This window comes from Nuphar pumila, chromosome 17, assembly GCF_984573655.1.
Source record: "Nuphar pumila chromosome 17, dmNupPumi1.hap1.1, whole genome shotgun sequence".
Classification (NCBI taxonomy): domain Eukaryota; kingdom Viridiplantae; phylum Streptophyta; class Magnoliopsida; order Nymphaeales; family Nymphaeaceae; genus Nuphar; species Nuphar pumila.
The window spans coordinates 13,045,654-13,063,710 of record NC_143265.1 but is presented as its reverse complement, the minus strand read 5'-3'; the positions used below and the strand labels follow the sequence as shown (position 1 = coordinate 13,063,710).

The following is an 18,057-nucleotide window of genomic DNA, read 5'->3' as shown; positions in this document are numbered from 1 at the left end:
ACACTTGTCCCTCTTAGCTGTTTGTGCACACAAAATGTTACGTGTTGACCTAATGTCTATCAAAATCTAGATAATTAGCTGGTCGATTCTCTTAGGCACTTGCATCGTCTATGCTACCTCGATGCCAACTCAAAATCTTTGAAACCTATTCTAAAATGACCTTACCTGGGTCCTCGAACTTGGCATCATTATCCTCACTATCCTCAGGCTCACTGTCGCACATATACAGGTTTAGGGCTTTGCACCTATGGCACTTTACCCACATATCATCACAGTTATAGCAGGGGCCCTTCCTATGATACTTGTATCGTGTGGCACTCTTCTAACTTATGCCTCGATGGGGGGTTCCAGTCCTTGGCCCGCTCGGTCGACAGTTCAATACTCAGTCTTTCGCACAGGCTCGAGGCTGCCCTGCTAGGGGTTCAGTTTTCTTGGGACGTATACCTCTGACTAGACGTCCCCCTATCCTTGGCCTAACATGAGTTCAACCGAGATAACTTCTCCTCGGCCATGTGTCCCAACTCAAACCCTTGCATCAAGAATTTAAGTTATGTGTCTTGGACCTTGATTTGAAGGTTCGGCTTGAGTCCAACTATGAATGTATCAATCAATGATTCATGGGACCACTCTCACCAGGTTGCTTAGCTACTCAAACTCAGCTTGGTACTCCATGATTCTGCCTTGTTGGCAGATCTTGGGCATCATAACATGGTGGTTGGCATAGGCATAGGGAAAAAATCGTATCACCAAAGCACAAGGCCACTCAAGAAAGTGTGCCCATCTGGGTCTCTAGCTAGTTGGTACCAACAGATGACCTCATCCTCCAGGTGGATCGAGGCAAAGGCGACCATCAACATTTTGGTGATTTTGAAGTTCTGTTTAGTGCGAAATACCCAAACAATGGGGGTCATCACAGACGAAGTTTGAGAATTCTAGTAGTGGTTGGCAGACAAAGTAGGGTCCCTGGGTGGATTTCATCTCTGAACTGCTTGCACCTGATTCTTCAAAATGTCCCGAGGGGATACCCAGGGCTCCATAGTGGTGCATGGAGTAAAGGACCAAAAGGACCTTCTATAATCATTTATCTAGCTTCAGTGTGTCTATACGTTTGTTCATGACCCTGAGGTCCTGCATCACCCTATTGATGCTTTCCTCAAAGTGATTATCACAAGCTTTAATCTTTGTGTTAAGCTCACCAATCTGATCTTGAGCCCATATCATCATTGGAGTTTTCATGGTAGATATAGGTTCAAGAAACATGTACCGGGGACTTGCAACCAAACAAAAATACCTCATGCATGCAACCCACTAGGCACAAGACTTGTTCAAGTTAAGATTGATCGTCAAGGCCACAAGCTAAATTCAACCACATGCAATGGTTAGTTAGACCCTCCCAAAAGTGCTGACTAATCCACTGGTGATCCCAAGAATCTGATATCGGTAAGGGCTCCGAAAAATCAGCCTCATGCCTAGCACATCGTCAGAAAAAGATTTTCTGTTACCCAAAAAATAATTCTCAGGTGACACCTAAGGACTAGGTCCAACAAGAATCACAAGAAAATGGTTAGATCACACATTGTCAAAACCAAGAAGGGAGTGAGACCTTGTTGATGCAAAAAAGAATCCGACCTAACTTCAGGAACGCAGATCTGGTCATTCTTGATATTGGGAAAAGCCACACTCTAATACCAATTGTTAGAACCCAACCTCAGGGAGGGACGGTTCTATAGATCCAACCATATGAGAGGCCAAGATGTGAATCCCTAAAGGGGCATTGATAGGGAAGAGGGAGAAAATTATTTCCTCCTAGGCCAGCATCCTGTGTAGGGAAAGTGGTAAGAGTGTGTGGAGGGAGAATATCGATCATTAATTTTGAAAATCATGAACAAGAACGAAGAATAAATATCTACTCAATAAAGTTTATTAAAGAATAAATCAAAGACAAACACCTATATGTAGTCTACCTTAGGGTAAAAAAAAATTAAGAGTCCAAAGAAAGTAAAAGTCTAAGAGAGAGAGAGAGAGAAAGAGATAATCCAAACATAGTAAGGAAAGGAAGGGGCATCCTCTGGTCCTTGCCTGGCTGGGACTATTGGGCGATCCATAACAATGTTAAGTTCAACTTGGGCTAGTTTAAGGTCAAGGCTAGGGGTTGGTTCTCAAGTTTAGTATCTTTAGGGTTAGAGGAAAAAATTTCAAGTCAATTGGTGAGGTTTTGGGCGGGTTAAGGGGTTGTCCAAAGGAAACAAGTCAAAACCAAGTGAGTTGTGTTGGTAATACTAGGATTCAAGCAAGGTTCAATGTAAAATTTTTATCACTGAGATTAGAGAACTAAAAATTCTAAAATTTGGTCAGGGTTGAGGAAACACATGGATGGAGCTAAAGTCAAAATTTTAAGGTCAAATTCCAAGTGGTTTGTGAGATCTATTTTTTCAAAGTTGTGCTAATTTTAGGCCTAAACTGGGTTAGTTTGATCTAAACAACAACTTTCCAAAAACAAGAACTTGGTTACAAAGGCTTTAAACTAATCTTAATCCCTGCCAGACAACTATCATTGCCTCTCTACACACCAAAATGCTCCAAACAACAAAATTAACAAGAATCTTCAACAAGAAAAATCAATCCAAACACCAAGAACAAGCGATCTTGGTCTGATACTTGAGAACACTAACAAGGTTTATGGAAGACCTTATGATTCTCATATAAAACCCAATCAATTCTCAAACAACTCTCGATGCAGCAACAAATCACATATAGCAGACCCCAAAACAAACTCCTTTTGAATTTAAAACTATCTTTAAAATATCATTTAAAACTATCGTTAAACTATCTCAAGGGAACTCCAACGTGACCTTGTGCATGCACACGTGAGTTCGACCTTTTAGGCACTCAACTTATTAGGAAAACTGACTTGCAATAAAAACCATCATCAATAAACAATAAATCCACTTAATTCAAACATACTTTAGACCCAAACATAAACTCCAACAAGAATGATCCTAATCTTTAAGAAAATCGCCCAACTATGCACTTACTACAAAGGTAGTCATGCATGGCATTATCAATCAAGAAACTCACCCAATTTCTAATTTGATCTAATTTTACCAAGCTACAAATATGGATCTACTCCTCATGTAATGTAGAATATCATATCTTGGACCCAAATCAAATAACTGAATCAATTTTGAGAATTTCCCAAAAAATTTCCCAAGTGTTCCAAGCTTGGGAGCTCCCTAGTGTGTATGATTGCACATTAGAACTCAACCAAAATTCAAAGTAATCTTTCAAATTTCACACTGGAGATGAGTTTGCTGCTAAACTCAGTTTCTTCACTCCTTCAATGGTTGTTCATCACATGAAAATAAATCTGGAATGGGTTCGTGATGGAGCAACTCCTTGATATCACCCTAGTGAGCTTCTCTTTGATGGAATGAGCACCACAACCACAAGGGATAATGATTGTTTTGATACCAAATATTATGAACGAGGGAGAGAGTGTGATAGGCTTAATTAATAATTAGTTTGGGTTTGGTTAGTCGTGATATAAATGAGTTGGGTAAGTGGTTGTAAAGAATCTAAGTAGCTAGAGGATCTAACTACTCAAGCCTAACCTTTTAGAATAGGGTAAATTCTCAAGAAAACTCAAAGTACATGATGATGATGATGATGAAGGTTACACCCCTCCTAACTACTCTGATTACATTGCTTTATTACATTTATACCACCCAAGGCCTAAGTAGTACATGAAGAAGAGCCAAAGTAGGCCATAGTAACCCTCGCTTCATGTGCACTACGTGAAGGGCTCTAGGTGATATTAAAATCATCACTAGTGGCGATTTTCAATATCCACCACACAACCCTGTATGGAGGCATGTTCGTACCACCAAAATCTCTTGGTGGTACAAAACTGCCCATAAGGATCCTAAAGGGTGGTATGAAAATGGCCTTAAGAGGAGCCTAAAAGGACTCCCATGGTGGTGCTCCGTACCACCATAAGGAGGATGTAACACATGATCTCAACCTTATTTATAAGGGTAGTTCGCACTACTGCCTCTTCAAAATAAAATTATGATTTTATTTCTTATTTGGGACCCATTGGGCCACCATCTTCGCAAAACCGACTTCATGGAAGTAGGGTGGATTCTGAGAGAGATCCACCAACTTACTGGAAGTCGGATGACCCTTCTCAAGGACTACTAGTAAGCCCAAAATAGACTGCATAAAACCAAATGAAGGAAGGTGATTCATGAATGATTATGTCTTTTCTTTTTTTATGACACTAAACCCTTGCTAATTAAGCTAGGAAAACCACAGGTGGGACCCCACAACCACCCTGCCTTATGTGGCCCACCTCTGAAAGCTACCGACACACCTATGCGACAGTGGGGTTTGATTTGGTGCTTCCATCTCAGCACCCTCACAATGTCAATGCATCAGTTTTGACCCGGACCCAACCCTCACTATACCCTATAGGGTCAAGGTTTGGTGATAAACAAGAAGGTCCAATTAAAATCTAGGTCGGACTCGAAGGGTCAGATTAATATATGGAGCTGGGTATGGTTTGTGAAATTTCATACCAGACCCGGGTCTGACCTGAGTTCCAACTAACATCAGCAAATTTTCAATGTAAACAGGATAAAAAATATTATTTTACTGCATATGGTCTGGGTCTGGCTCATGGAATCCTTATAGGATACAAATATGGTTTCTCTTATGGTGAGTCCGATTAGACCCAGGTCTGGACGCGGTACCATAATCTCAAATCAGGTCTGGGTTTGGTTCCACCTGGGTCCAATTGTCCAAACCAAACCTGACCCGTTAACCCCTACTCACAACTACCCCACTGACCACACGGAAGACCCCTGCAGTGGTGACTTACTAGTAGTTGTCAACCATGATATTTAATTATTTCACAATATTTATATATGTTAGTCAGCTTCAAGTTAAAAAGGGAAGTCATAACAAGTACACACTTCGACTTATCTTTATCCAGCATAGCAGAAACACTAACATGGATTTGAATATTGCAAGGAACCATAAAACCTTTGCGGATCAATGCCATATAATCGAAACATCAGGGAGATCCAATTATGCAAGTAAATTGCACCTAAAACATTTAAGCATAAAGAATGGAGGAACAAACATATTTACCTCTTTGTTCCAGTTGGTTCGGTATGTCATTGAAAACAATATCAGTGTTTGCAGTATAATCCCAACCGTCATCCCACTCCAAATGCCCTAACAATTTTCACATTGCACATGAAAATATAAAAGTGAGTTTTTCATGAAAAAAAAGGTACTATAGAAGTATTGATTAGAAGGTATCTGTAGTTTCTCTATGCTAAATCGGAAAAAAAAAACATTGATTTGAACTGATAAGAGATCCATGTTTTTTTTTGAAAATTTTGAGCTTATGTTTTGCAGTGTATAAGTCATCCTGTTTTTGTTTTTTTTTCATGGTTAATCGACTCAGAACATCAAATTTTTCTTCAGTTCCAAATATGATACTGCTGCCCCCAGGGGCTGCGCTCATGTGGTTGGGACGACTTGTGAATGTCACTAAGCTGAAGGGATATCATGAGTTCGATACCCCATGAGTGTGCATCCAGTGTTGCAAGGCTGAAGCTGGTTGTGAACAGTGGAGGGCAAGGGGAACACCTAGGGTTTTTACACCAATGAGCTCATGATGATTGAGGTGTTTTTCCTGGGTTATCAAAAAAAAGAAAAAGATACTGCTTGTCTTTTGGTTTCATATTCCATCAGCTCACTTGTAATAATTCAAGAGTTTGTGTCTGCCTTTTCTCTCTCAAAAAAAAAAATAATTCAAGAGTTTGAGCTGCTCGCGTGATGATATGATAATTCAAGAGTTTCCATTATTTTATGCTGCCAATTGCGATATACTTTTGTAATCAGTAAAGGTTAGTCGTGAAAATACTATGATATTTATTCCTTTTGTTTTTCTTACTTTTAATCATCAAAATCTTGGTAAAATAACAAATTAAAAATAAATAAACATGAAACATAAATAATATGAAAAATAAAATGACTGATAATTTTAAAGATATTGTGTTGATATAAACATAAAAAATCACAACAATTTCATCTAAATGATACACTAACACAATAATTTGAAAATTTGAGATATTTCCAATACTGTTTAAAACGATAACTAAAATATCATGTTTTTTTTTCACAATATTTCCAAAATATGCCGGATATTCCTCACACTGGGTAGAAGTGACTGTGAAACAAACTTATCATCCTTGAATATGGCAGCTAGGGGTGGCAATCGGGTCAGGTTGGCGGGTTGGCGTGTCAGCATACCTCAACCCGAACCCGACCCGTTTATTAAACGGGTCGGTTGTGGCAAACACGAACCCGACCCGTTTAATAAACGGGTAACCCGACACGACCCGCCAACCCATTTAATAAATGGGTTGGGTCGGGTAAACGGGTTTTCAGGTTGGCGGGTTGGCAGACGAGTTGGCGGGTCGGGTTGGCGGGCTGGCGGGTCGACCCACCCGCCTAACCCGTTTATTAAATGGGTCAGGCGGGTTGGCGGGTTGGCATACCCCTAACACAAACCCGACCCGTTTAATAAACGGGTTAGGCGGGTGGGTCGACCCGTTTATTAAACGGGTTCATTTTTTCCAAACCCGAACCCGCCTAAGAGGCGGGTTGGCGGGTCGGGTTGGCGAGTCGTGTCAGGTTTTGCCACCCCTAATGGCAGCAGTCAACAATCAAAGCTGAACTTTTCAAACTCATAGCTGGGTCACAAAATTATCGGTCTAGCTATATGTTCACGGGTCGGGAAACTGAGCTGGTTGGGACCCAACATGCGCCTATGTCACAACCATATCACAAAGACACGTTTTGACTCACAAGTTTGAAATGTTTTGGACAATAGTACACAAGGACGCATAATTTTTTAATCAATAAAAAGCTATTTTTGATATTTTTAATGTTAAAAACACATTTTTATTGAAATAATACTTTAAAATTATAAAATAGTAAAATCATATTAAAATATTGTCTGCATGTGTCCTTGTCCATGTCCATGTGTCCGAACATGTTCGCTCGTGTCACCAGGGACACACCACCAAAAAATGGTGTGTCCCTATGAGAGAGAGAATGTCACAATGACATGCCATTTAGAGTGTAAGTCATGGGTGATAGGAGTCGGATGCATTATTTTAATAATTTAGTAATTTGCATATATTTTATAATATTTCAATAGTAAAAATATACTCCTATATATTCAAATACCAGAAATTAGTTTTTTATTGATTAAAAATTAAAAAAATTTATCTCCTCATGTCCTATTTTTCATGTGTAACTCGAGTCATGTGTTGGGTCAAAACCTCATTGGGATTTCACTGATGCAAATTGTTCTAATCAAATTGGACTCTATAGATGTGATCTACATCACTCATTTAGTGAATGCCGACATTTAAATTGCCGGAATCAAACAGGTGTGCAGGATTTTTTGGCGACTCAAAAATCAACATTGAGAAAACACAATATTGTATTTTAAAAAAATCAGATTTCTTTTATTCAAAAAGTACAATCCAAGGATCGATTCTTATTAAATTGACCATGCTGAATTCATCTAGAGGATCATATTTTATAAAAACAATTGCATCGATAAGATTTAAGAAGGTGATGAAGATGGGGGATGACATAGGGGAGGAGTGAAACTGAACTAGCTTCATGGGGCGTCCGAGGACATGGTGACCTGTGGTTAGCTAAGAGAGCAGACCTAAAATCAGGTCCAAGGGACCTTGGACAGAAAAATGTCCAAGATACCTTGGATGTCGTTCATGAAAATGAAGGGTACCTAGAAACCATCCAAAACTTCTTGTGTTGGACAAATTTCAGCTGTTCACTTAAGGACTTTGGTCCAAGGGCACATGGATCTATGATGATCAGCAGAAAGGACACCGAATTATCATATATATATATATATATATATATATATATATATATATATATATATATATATATATATATATATATATATAGAGAGAGAGAGAGAGAGAGAGAGAGAGAGAGAGAGATCTTATACCGTGACTCCTAATTTCAATTTGTATCCCATGAGTAAGCCTAAAGGCATGCCAAATAGATAATAACATCCCACATTCACATAAGCTACAATAGCTTGCCAGCCTGCTCCAATAGCCACACCTGTCGAACACCACATAAATGTCAAATAAGAGAGAGAGAGAGAGAGCCGAAAGTAATTCAACATTACCACTCATGAAGATCAACAAAATGTTGAACCCATGAACTGAACAAGAGCAAAAGCCAAAACAAAAAGAAAGCACAAGAGAAAAGAACATCAGACAGATAAAACGGGCTCACACCGGAGCCGCTTGCCCAAATTGCGGCAAAGGAAAGGTAGCGTCAGCAGGAGGGAGCGGAAGATCACTAAGATGCATACGCAAGATCGCATAAACATCTACCAAGATTTTATGCATCAGGTTTTGAATGTTAACTGGAATTTGACGAAAATGAGCACCGTTTCGCGCCATCCAAACAAACCACCAAGAAGTAAGCAACCACGTCCACCAGATGAACCTCCACCTCTTGTTGCGCCTAATACAAATCGGGCCCAAGATTAGATCTAGCGCAAAGGACTCCTCCTTAACAAACACTTCCGGATGCCTCCAGGTCCTGTTAAAGAGTTCCACAAATATTTGGCAAGACCAGAACAAGTGAAACGTAGATTCTTCTGTAACTTGACAAAGCACGCACCAACTCGGGAGCTTAATGCCCCACTTTTTTAAATTACTGTGGGTCTGGATCCTATCGTGCAAAATTAACCAAGCCAGAACTCGAGAACGGGGAGAAGGACCCTTCGCCCAAAGCACATCCTCGGGCAACCAATCAGCCCCCGACGGGAGAAACGATCTATATACTTTTTTTGTGAGAAACTCTCTGCTTGGCGCCAATGCCCACTGCAACCACTGACCAAAATTTTCGGAGTCCTCAAAATGGTCTCTAAAGCAGGCTAAAGACCTCAACCACGATTTACGCAAGTGCGAGAGCGCCAAACCCCGGCTTCCTAGACAAACCGAGATAAGAGCTGGAGCCCCATATTTAGCAAGAAGCAAACTAGCACAAGGTTATCCGATTGGTGGGCCAACCAACATTGCTTGGCGACAAGAACAATGCTTCGCAGTCTAGGAGCAGGAATGCCTAAACCAGCCATACGCCGAGGTAAGACCACCGAACGCCAACCAATCAAGTGATGCTTACCCTTGAGTTGACACCCAGACCATAGAAAACCTGCCAGCAAGCGCGTCAGCTGCTTCTCTACTCCCACATGCATCACAAACATAGACATGAAAAATTCTGGAATAGTTGAAAGAACATGTCTGACTAAGGTTAGACGGCCAACGATGGAGAGATAAGACGACTGCCACGAAAGCAATTTGCGCTTCACTTTTTGAAGCGTCGGAGCCCAAGCAACAAAAGAGAGGTGCTTCACTTGTAACGGCAAGCCCAGGTACATAATAGGCAAGTCAAAAATAGTGCAATTAAAAATTCTCTTTCCAGCTACAAGCATATTGGCATTAACATTGAACATGGTAATAGAGCATTTGGTCTCATTTAGAGAAAGCTAGGATAGGGAGAAAAAGAACTGAATGATAAGCTTGAACCTAAGCATCTGTTGAATATTTGCACGACAAAAAATGATCATATCATCAACATAAGTAAGAATATGACCCAGGAAGTCGGAAACCTACAAAGGATCAATGAAACCCGATACAACAGCCCGCTTAAGCAAGACCACAAGACCCTCAGCAACTGCATTGAACAACAAAGGCGATAAGGGGCACCCTTGCCGCAAACCCCACCCCAGCTTGAACCGGTCTTCTCTAACACCATTGATATTTAACATGGCCTGGGCATTTGAGACCAGCTCCCTCACCCAACCAGAAAAACGACGACCAATACCAAAATTTGCTAACATTTGAAATAAGAATGACCAATGAACAAAGTCAAAAGCTTTATGAAAGTCTAATTTAAGGACAAAGTAAGGTTGACCGCTATGCTGCAAGGAATGAACAACCTCGGACGCCATGATGAACGAGTGTTGGACCCTCTTATTACGGATAAAGGCAAACTGAGAGTCTGAAAAAATCTGGTTAGCCACCGATTTCAGCCTATTCGCCAAAACCTTGGCAAACATCCGATAGAGAGCACTCATAACTGAGATTGGGCGGAATCGTGAAATATCAGTGACCTCATCATCTTTCGGAATGAGAGAAATAATAGCAACATGAAAATGATAAGGTAGTCTGGAGTTACGATGGAACTCATCAAACATGCTCACCACGTTTGATTTAACACAGTCACAAAAGATTCTAAAAAAGTCGACATGAAACCCGTCAATGTCAGGCGCTTTCCAACTCGAGAGATCCTTAATGGCCCTAAAAATCTCATCGTCAGAAAACCTCCTTTGCATAGATCTGGCTTGCTCAGGCTAAATTGACCCAACTAGGATATTACCAAAGACACCCTCCACAGTTAACGAAGCAGAATATAAGTCCTTAAAGTATAGTGAGACTGCCGGATTAACGTGTTGATTGAGATAAGAAATACCCTCAATGGAGATAGAAGGAACAACCTTCCTCCTATGACGATGTGAAGCATATGAGTGAAAAAATTTAGTGTTGCCATCACCAGCCGCAAGCCATTTCACCCTAGACCTCTGCTTCCAACGAATTTCCTCTTTGACTCTTCAGCTTTTCAAGAGCATAGTTAATTCTAAGGACCTGGTATGGAGACTGAGAAGTTGCAAATCAGATAGAGAGTCAGGAGAAGACATAGACTGATACAACGCAGAAATCTCTTGATCTCATGCAGCCATTTGCTAAAATTTCTCCACCTTACGACTATAAATCCAAGCTTTGATATCCTTAGCTAGACGAGAAAGCTTATTTTGAACCCGGAGCGTGGCCCAATGCTCATCAACAAGTTTGTTCCAAGAATTAGCAATAACCGAGAGAAAATTTGGCTCCTGAAGCCACCATTCTTCAAACGCAAAGCTTCTGGTGGGTTGAAAGCCATCCTCCCAATGAGTGATGATCTGTCCATGATCCGAGATAGAGGGAGCAAGCAACACACACTTAACGTCTGGAATGAGGTCCAATAAATTAGGGGTGACAAAGACCCTATCAAGGACCCTACAGCACGGGCGGGACCGCCTATCTGACCAAGAGAAGCGCTCTCTGGTTAAAGGAATAGGGTAGAGAAAATGTCGATGAACAAATTCTTGAAAACCTCGCATAGAGGAATTAGGAATTATGAGGTTATTAGAGTCATGGATAGATAACAAACAATTGAAATCCCCCATAAGAAGGTGACAATCCGTGCTGGAAACGACAACCCTATCCAAATCATCCCAAAAAGCGGCCCTCATGGCGGCGAGATTAGGGCCATAAACAACGAAAACCACTACCCTTCTATCAAATGCCTGCAAATTGAAAGCAACAGACAGAGAGAAAAGACCCGCATCCAGCTGAGATAAATTTAATGACTGCTTTCCTAAGATAAGGATACCTCCTGCATGATTTACCGTTGGCTTAAAGAAATAGTCAGCTCACTGCCAGATGCTAGAGATGACCACGAGAGGGATAACCTCCATTTTAGTTTCACATAAAGCAAGAAGGTCAGGCTTTTGCTCCCTAACCTAATTAGCCAGAAACAGGCGTTTAGTGGGACAATTTAAGCCCCTAACATTCCAACAAACAGTCTTCATGAAACAAAATCTGGAAAAACCCAGGGTTGGTGGCACCGAGATGACCTTCTTGAAGACCTAGCATCGGTAGCCGAAACAATTGATGAAGGCCTCTTTCTTCTTCGCTGACCACCAGCACTGACAGACAGCCTCAAGTGACCATCGAAAATGCCCAACTGCTCGCAGTCTGCTCCACCGGAGTGGCAGAGAGGGTCTCCAATAATCACAAAAATAGCTAAAATCGTAGAATCCATATCAACAGCTATAGATTGTAGCTGCGAAGGGGAGAGAGAGATATCCAACAACTTAGTTGCATCGACAACTGTGACACCCAGGGGTTGTGGACTAAGATATTGCTGAAGCAAATGCATAAGCAGGTGGCTACCCTGACCCTGTGCTGAACTACTGGATGAGACCCCGTTTGACGGAAGACCAAAAGATTTGGTAGGAGAAAAAACCTCAGAGACATAATGCGATACAGGGAGAGGACGTGGAACCGAGGAGCCAAGCACCATGTATCTGATTGCCAGGTTGGTTCTAACATTAAACGTAATAAGATTGATAACCAGATAGTCAGGGCGTCTGGAGGGAAAAATAATAAGGGGCGGTTGCAGATTCGTCCTTTGTTCATCACGCGCAAGCCTGCTCAACCGCGCCTCCAAGCTGAAATGGGAATTGGTACAAAGAGAGAGAGAGAGAGAGAGAGAGAGAGAGAGAGAGTTCTGTAAAAAAAAACTCTAAGGGTTGAGGAGAAGTATTCAAGCCATTTGTTTCAGGTACAAGGAGAAAAAGAAAAAGAGAAGTGAAAAACCCTCTTTGACATGAAACCCATGGAAGAGTCTTATTTGTTCTCGTTTTTGCTAAGAAAGTTTATTCTCACATAGTTTAGATAAATTGTATTTGGCACCAAATACCATATGATATCCCTCCCTACAAAGGTCTCACAAGTTAAGATACTGTGAAACATCTTTAGTGGAACTGTTTTCTCTCTCAAAAAAGAATACACATATTGACATAATGGGAACATATACAAATCAAAGTAAAAGAGAACTATCTTTTCATATACAATTCATGAACAAATAACCACTTTTGCATGAATACGTGTGCTCATGGGATTTAGGTGATCTTTTTTCAATATGGGATGATCATAACCTAAAGCATTTTTTCACATGGAAATGTGGACCCATAAAATCCCTATAGGGTCCCAGTATGGTGATAAATAATAAGACCCGAGTTCAGACTGATTAGTAGATGGACCCGGGTATAGTTTGTGAAATTTTATACCAGACCCGGACCCAACCTGAGTTTCGATTAGGACCTGTATTTACCTGTATTTTTTCAATGTAAAAATGATAAAAAATATGATTTTACCGAGTATGGTCCGGGTCTGGTTCATGTAGTTCTTAGCAGGTTTGGGTATGGATTTTTTTATAGTGGACTCGACTGAATCTGATACCATATCTAAAAAAAACTGGGTCCAAGTCTGGTATCACCCCAGTCCCAACCAAACCCGACCCCTTGACACCCCTATTGCCAAAGACTCACATATGATAATATTATGACGTCTTTTGGCAGCACGTGGGATGGGAAATAAAAGTTGATGGACTCGTTTTGACTTCACATTATGCCTTGGTCCTGACCCATTCAATCCTAGGGATGTCAACGGGATGGATCTGGTTCGGACGCAGGTGAGTCTGAACCTTGATCTGTTTTGAGGTGCGGGTATCAGGTCCGGACCTGGACCCTATGAGTGCTATAAGAAAAACCATAACCGGACCCTATAATTAAAAATTACATGAACCAGACCTGATCAAGTGGGGATCAGGTCCAAGGAACCTCGGAGAGAGGCACCTTGGATGGCGTTCATCGTCAAGATGGATGACACTCAAAACTATGGGTGTCAACGGGTCGGGTTTACCCGTACCAAACCCTATAGGGTCCAGGTATAGTGATAAATAAAAAGACTCGGATCCAGACCCGAGGTCGGATTAATACATGGATCCGGGTATAGTTTGTGAAATTTTATATCAGACAGGGCCCAACCTGAGTTCCGATTAAGACCCACAAATTTTCAGTGTAAAAATGATAACAAATAGTATTTTAGCTGGTATGGCCCGGGTCTGATTCTTGTAGTTCTTATCAGATCTGGGTATGATTCCTCTTATAATGGACTCGATTAGACCCAGGAGTGGACCTGTACCTCTGCCTGCAGGAACTTGGCTATTCTGGTTTCATCTGGGTCCGAACCAAACCCGACCCGTTGACACCCCTACTTAAAACCCATCAATAAGGCCGGTCCTCACTCAAATGAGTCCCACAAGAGTTTCTAATGCCGTCTAATTTCTGAATGAATGGCATCAATAACCGAAACAAGGAAGACCAACATTTATTCAGAAGATGAAGTTTTTTTTAATGAAATAGAGAAACGAAATCTTGTTATCATTTTATCTTGATGATGAACGGCATCCAAGGTGCCTTGGAAGCTTAGACAGTTTTCTATTCAAGGTTTCTTGGACCTGATCATCTTTCTACTTTTTTAAAGAAACATGTCACATACATCCAATGATTTTTAAATCAAGGTCCCGTCTCTTTCTTGGTTCGCCAACAGCGTGCTTTGGCTGTAGAAGAAAATTTTAAAAAGTTTGGACTAATTATGCATCAGGTAAGATGACATTTAGCTAATGGTCAAACTGTACATGAGAATGGCAGCTGGAAGGTCAGTCCTTCCATGAAAGAAATAAAATGCAGATCGGATCATATCCAATCTCCACCGCACATCTCATTCGACGGAGATGTACCCAAGTAAGATGTGTGGTTGGGATGATCGGTTATATTCAATATGACCTGATTTGTCTTCTGCCCAAGCTACACCTTGAGGTTTCAATTTGTAGTCATTCACGTCAACAAGGCTGATGACAGTCTTGACTTAAAAGGACTGGAACAGTCCTTCAAGTCCCCGATGCTCCACCTAATGAATTTGTACTAGAGTCGATTAAAATATTGGTTTTCAATCGATTTTGACAGATCATCGAGCAAGTGGATTTGTTAGAAACTTGATGTACCTGAGAGCACAGGTTGGACATTGTCAATGATGATTGTCAGTGCTAGGAGAGGTGTGAGTTTTTTGACTAGTACTTGCACCTCCTCACTGCTGGTGAATACCTTGGGGAAGTAGTCCCTTGTGATGAGCAGAACGGATGCGATGAGCACACCGATGATGAACGTGGATATCACCACAACCACCACTGCAAATTTTGCTGTGCTTGGATGGCCTGCTCCCAATTCATTCGACACCCTCACGCTGAAATTCCAACAAACAGTCCAAATTAATAACGATCGCTTTCTATCTAATCTGCAACTCAGAAATTCTGGAGGAAAAGATCAGCAGCCAAGAGGTTGAATCAGATTTTCTTGCCGAAGATCGAGTGACCTTACTCATGTTCAACTTGAGTTTTAAGCTTGTATTTATTCAGCAAATCTTTGCCTTTATTTCCAAACATATTGTTTTGTTGGCTAGGCCAAGGAAAAACCCCAACAACAGATCAGGTGCAGTAACATTTCATACTTCAATGTGCCGCCTGCACCTGATCTGCCCTCCATCTTCTGTTGGGCCCTACAGCTGACAGGCTATACCTAGAGATGGAGGTCTGTTAGGTGCAGCATGGAGGTCTGTTAGGTGCAGCGACACACTTTCAGTGTGCAATGTGATTGCACCTGATCCACCATAAAAAAAACCCCATTACCAACCTCACATTGACAGGCGTCCCGTTGGTAAAATCTTTGATTGGCACAAGATTAGCCAGCAGGGAATTGCAGTTTCCATACAGGTAGAATTATCCTACCAAAATGGTACCTCAGATTTTGATTTTTCTGACTGATAATTACACAAAGATGAAGTAGGTCCAGATAACATATAACCAGCTCCTGTATTTATTGGTCCCATGATATATTTATTCATCTGATTTAACTGAATTTTTAGTTGTTATCTTGATTTGGAACGCTGCCTTATAAAGGCAAACAAGAAAAATATTGAAAGATGCCTTTGATATTTTAAAACGTGTATACCAATCAACAGGTTTGCTAGAAACTAGAGGGTTGCTGGTTGTTTTGTACCTTATTGCTGCATTTGAACCAAAGGCCACCATAATTGTCCAACCTAAGATATTCATGCTGCACGTGGAAAGAAAACCAGTAAGGAGAAGGCAGCAGTGCAGATGACCAAATTAAGCATGATTTTAGAATAGGAATACACTAAGCACTTTGATTGATGTGAGATTCTGCATTGGCCCTTTTCAGCATATATGATCAAATGAAATTAAGCAAAAGGACAAAAGGGAGTTTTCCTTACCAAATGGACAATGCATCTACTGAAACTTCAGGGTTGCTCAAGTACCCACCAAACAGAATCAACACCATGTAATACCACATCTCCAAGCTGAGAAATCATTCACCAACATCATCATAATATGATAATAACAACAATAACAACAATAATGACAACAAGAGGGATACATCAGGTACCATAGCATGACAGCGGATGCCAATGAGAGCTTGAAAAAGGCCCAAAGATGTTGGAAAGCCTTCCATGAGAACCCATTCCAAGCTTGGCCGCAAGTCCCGCTGAAAATATACAGCAGCTGAGCAATAACAATGAACCACCATGATGAATTAAGCACAACAGCAGCACCAACCAATCCCCAACTCAGTTTCATGATCAACAACCAACTGAAGAAGGTGTGGAGAATCAGAACAACAAAAGATATTGCAGCCATCACCATCATCTTGCTCTGAGACTGCAGGAACTTGGCTATTGGGAAATTCATGGAGTAGGCAAAGAGTTGAGGGATCATCCATATTGCAAACGTTCCTGCGGTCTCCGCGATCGCGTGCGCTTGTCCAATTAGTTTCAGGAATGGAGCAGCAAAGATGTAGAAGATAGAGAGCAATAGTGCTGTGCTGTTGAGGATGACCCACGATCTCTGCATGTAAATCCCAAGCATATCAATCTGTCCTGCTCCGTACGCTTGCCCACATAGTGTTTCTAATGCGCTTCCCATACCAAGCTGCAAGCCAAAAGATGGAATGAAAAACGGATTACTGAGTTCAGAGCAGCACTGAAAAGATTTAACGCCATGAGTAATAACAGAATTTCAATCAATAACATCTCAAACTAAGCATGATTCAGAAGGAAAAAAAGTTATTCGATTTATGAAACCTCTCGTTGAGAAGCTAACTGAAAATAGTTGGAGGCGGGTCACAAGGTCTGAATGAATAGTAGGCCGGTATGAATCAAAGTTCAAATAGTTCTTGAACAATTCCATATAGTCCATGCTCAAGATACTAGACTGGCTATCTGATAAACTAGAACTCATCTCTCTCGATTAGATGAGAGACTTATTTTCTATACTATCACTTGGTATAACAAGTCACACACTCATATTCCGAAAATACCTGTTACAATTCATGTTCCTTATTGAGACAGAATGAATTGAAAATATATCCTTGGGCAAGAGATTGAGCTTTTCCAACTCAACCTTCCTAGCAGCAGATTTTTTCCTTTTTCGTGTGATTTTGATTCTGGAAAGACAACCTTTGTAAGAAAAAAAATTAGCCGCTTGTTGGGATCCTTCAATCCCGTCTCACTCTCACCCAGTTGGAATAAGCACATATATATACACACATACAGAACAGAGGACATGATTATGACCAACTACCACAATTAGTTAACATCAAACCCTGAATGTGAAAGTGATGCAGATCATCACATCACCACTTTAAAATCCCTCTCAAGATCAATCCATGCAAGAAGAAGAAATCAATGTATACCATGACTCCAAAGGAGAACCCTGCAATAACAGAGTTCTCCATGGAAACAGCAGCCAGCTCCAGGGTTCCCACATGGCCAGCAAAAGCCTGAGTGATTGCACCCAGAGAGTACTGACACAAGGATGTGAAGATGGCAGGCCCGGCAAGGTACCAAAGCTTCTTTGATTCAGCAAAAAACTGGAAAAAAAACCTCCTCAAGCTGTTGATGGGCTCAATATCTCCTTCAAACTCCCGGGATTCACCACTTCCGTTTTCATGTCTACCATCGTCACCATTCTCATCGTTCAGCAATGGCCTTCTGTTCTCTCCTTCCATCGACAGAAGGAAGCAGAGTTCTTTAAAAAAAAAGACAGAAGGAAACAGAGACTGTGTGAATAGGATAGATATCTATTGGCCTTGGGCGATCACTTTCACTATTGCGTGCAAATTAATGGACTCAAACTTGGCAATAAAATAGAAGGCTGGTTTGGAAAGCAAGGTGGCCG

At 41.1% G+C, this 18,057-nt stretch overlaps 1 protein-coding gene across 1 annotated transcript; it reads right to left on the bottom strand.

Moving 5' to 3' along the window:
• Nucleotides 1–473: 473 nt before the first annotated feature.
• LOC149811669 (protein DETOXIFICATION 29-like) lies at nucleotides 474–16,809 on the bottom strand. The gene is made up of 7 exons (XM_089992895.1): nucleotides 16,268–16,809; nucleotides 16,095–16,181; nucleotides 15,860–15,916; nucleotides 14,809–15,047; nucleotides 8,066–8,184; nucleotides 5,148–5,238; nucleotides 474–514 (listed from the first exon to the last, which is right to left on the bottom strand). The coding sequence occupies exons 1-7, from the start codon at nucleotides 16,801–16,803 to the stop codon at nucleotides 474–476; spliced, it is 1,170 nt and encodes a 389-aa protein (XP_089849021.1). The 5' UTR covers nucleotides 16,804–16,809.
• Between the last annotated feature and the right edge of the window lie 1,248 nt (nucleotides 16,810–18,057).

Excerpts from the sequence above, each read along its gene's own strand:
- LOC149811669 (XM_089992895.1), bottom strand. The coding sequence starts at position 16,803 with ATGGGAAGCGCATTAGAAACACTATGTGGGCAAGCGTACGGAGCAGGA. Across the intron at positions 15,917-16,094 it reads GTAGATGCATTGTCCATTTG|CATGAATATCTTAGGTTGGA; the intron begins GTAAGGAAAACT and ends TTCCACGTGCAG. Across the intron at positions 8,185-14,808 it reads TGTCCAACCTGTGCTCTCAG|GTGTGGCTATTGGAGCAGGC; the intron begins GTACATCAAGTT and ends GGTGTTCGACAG.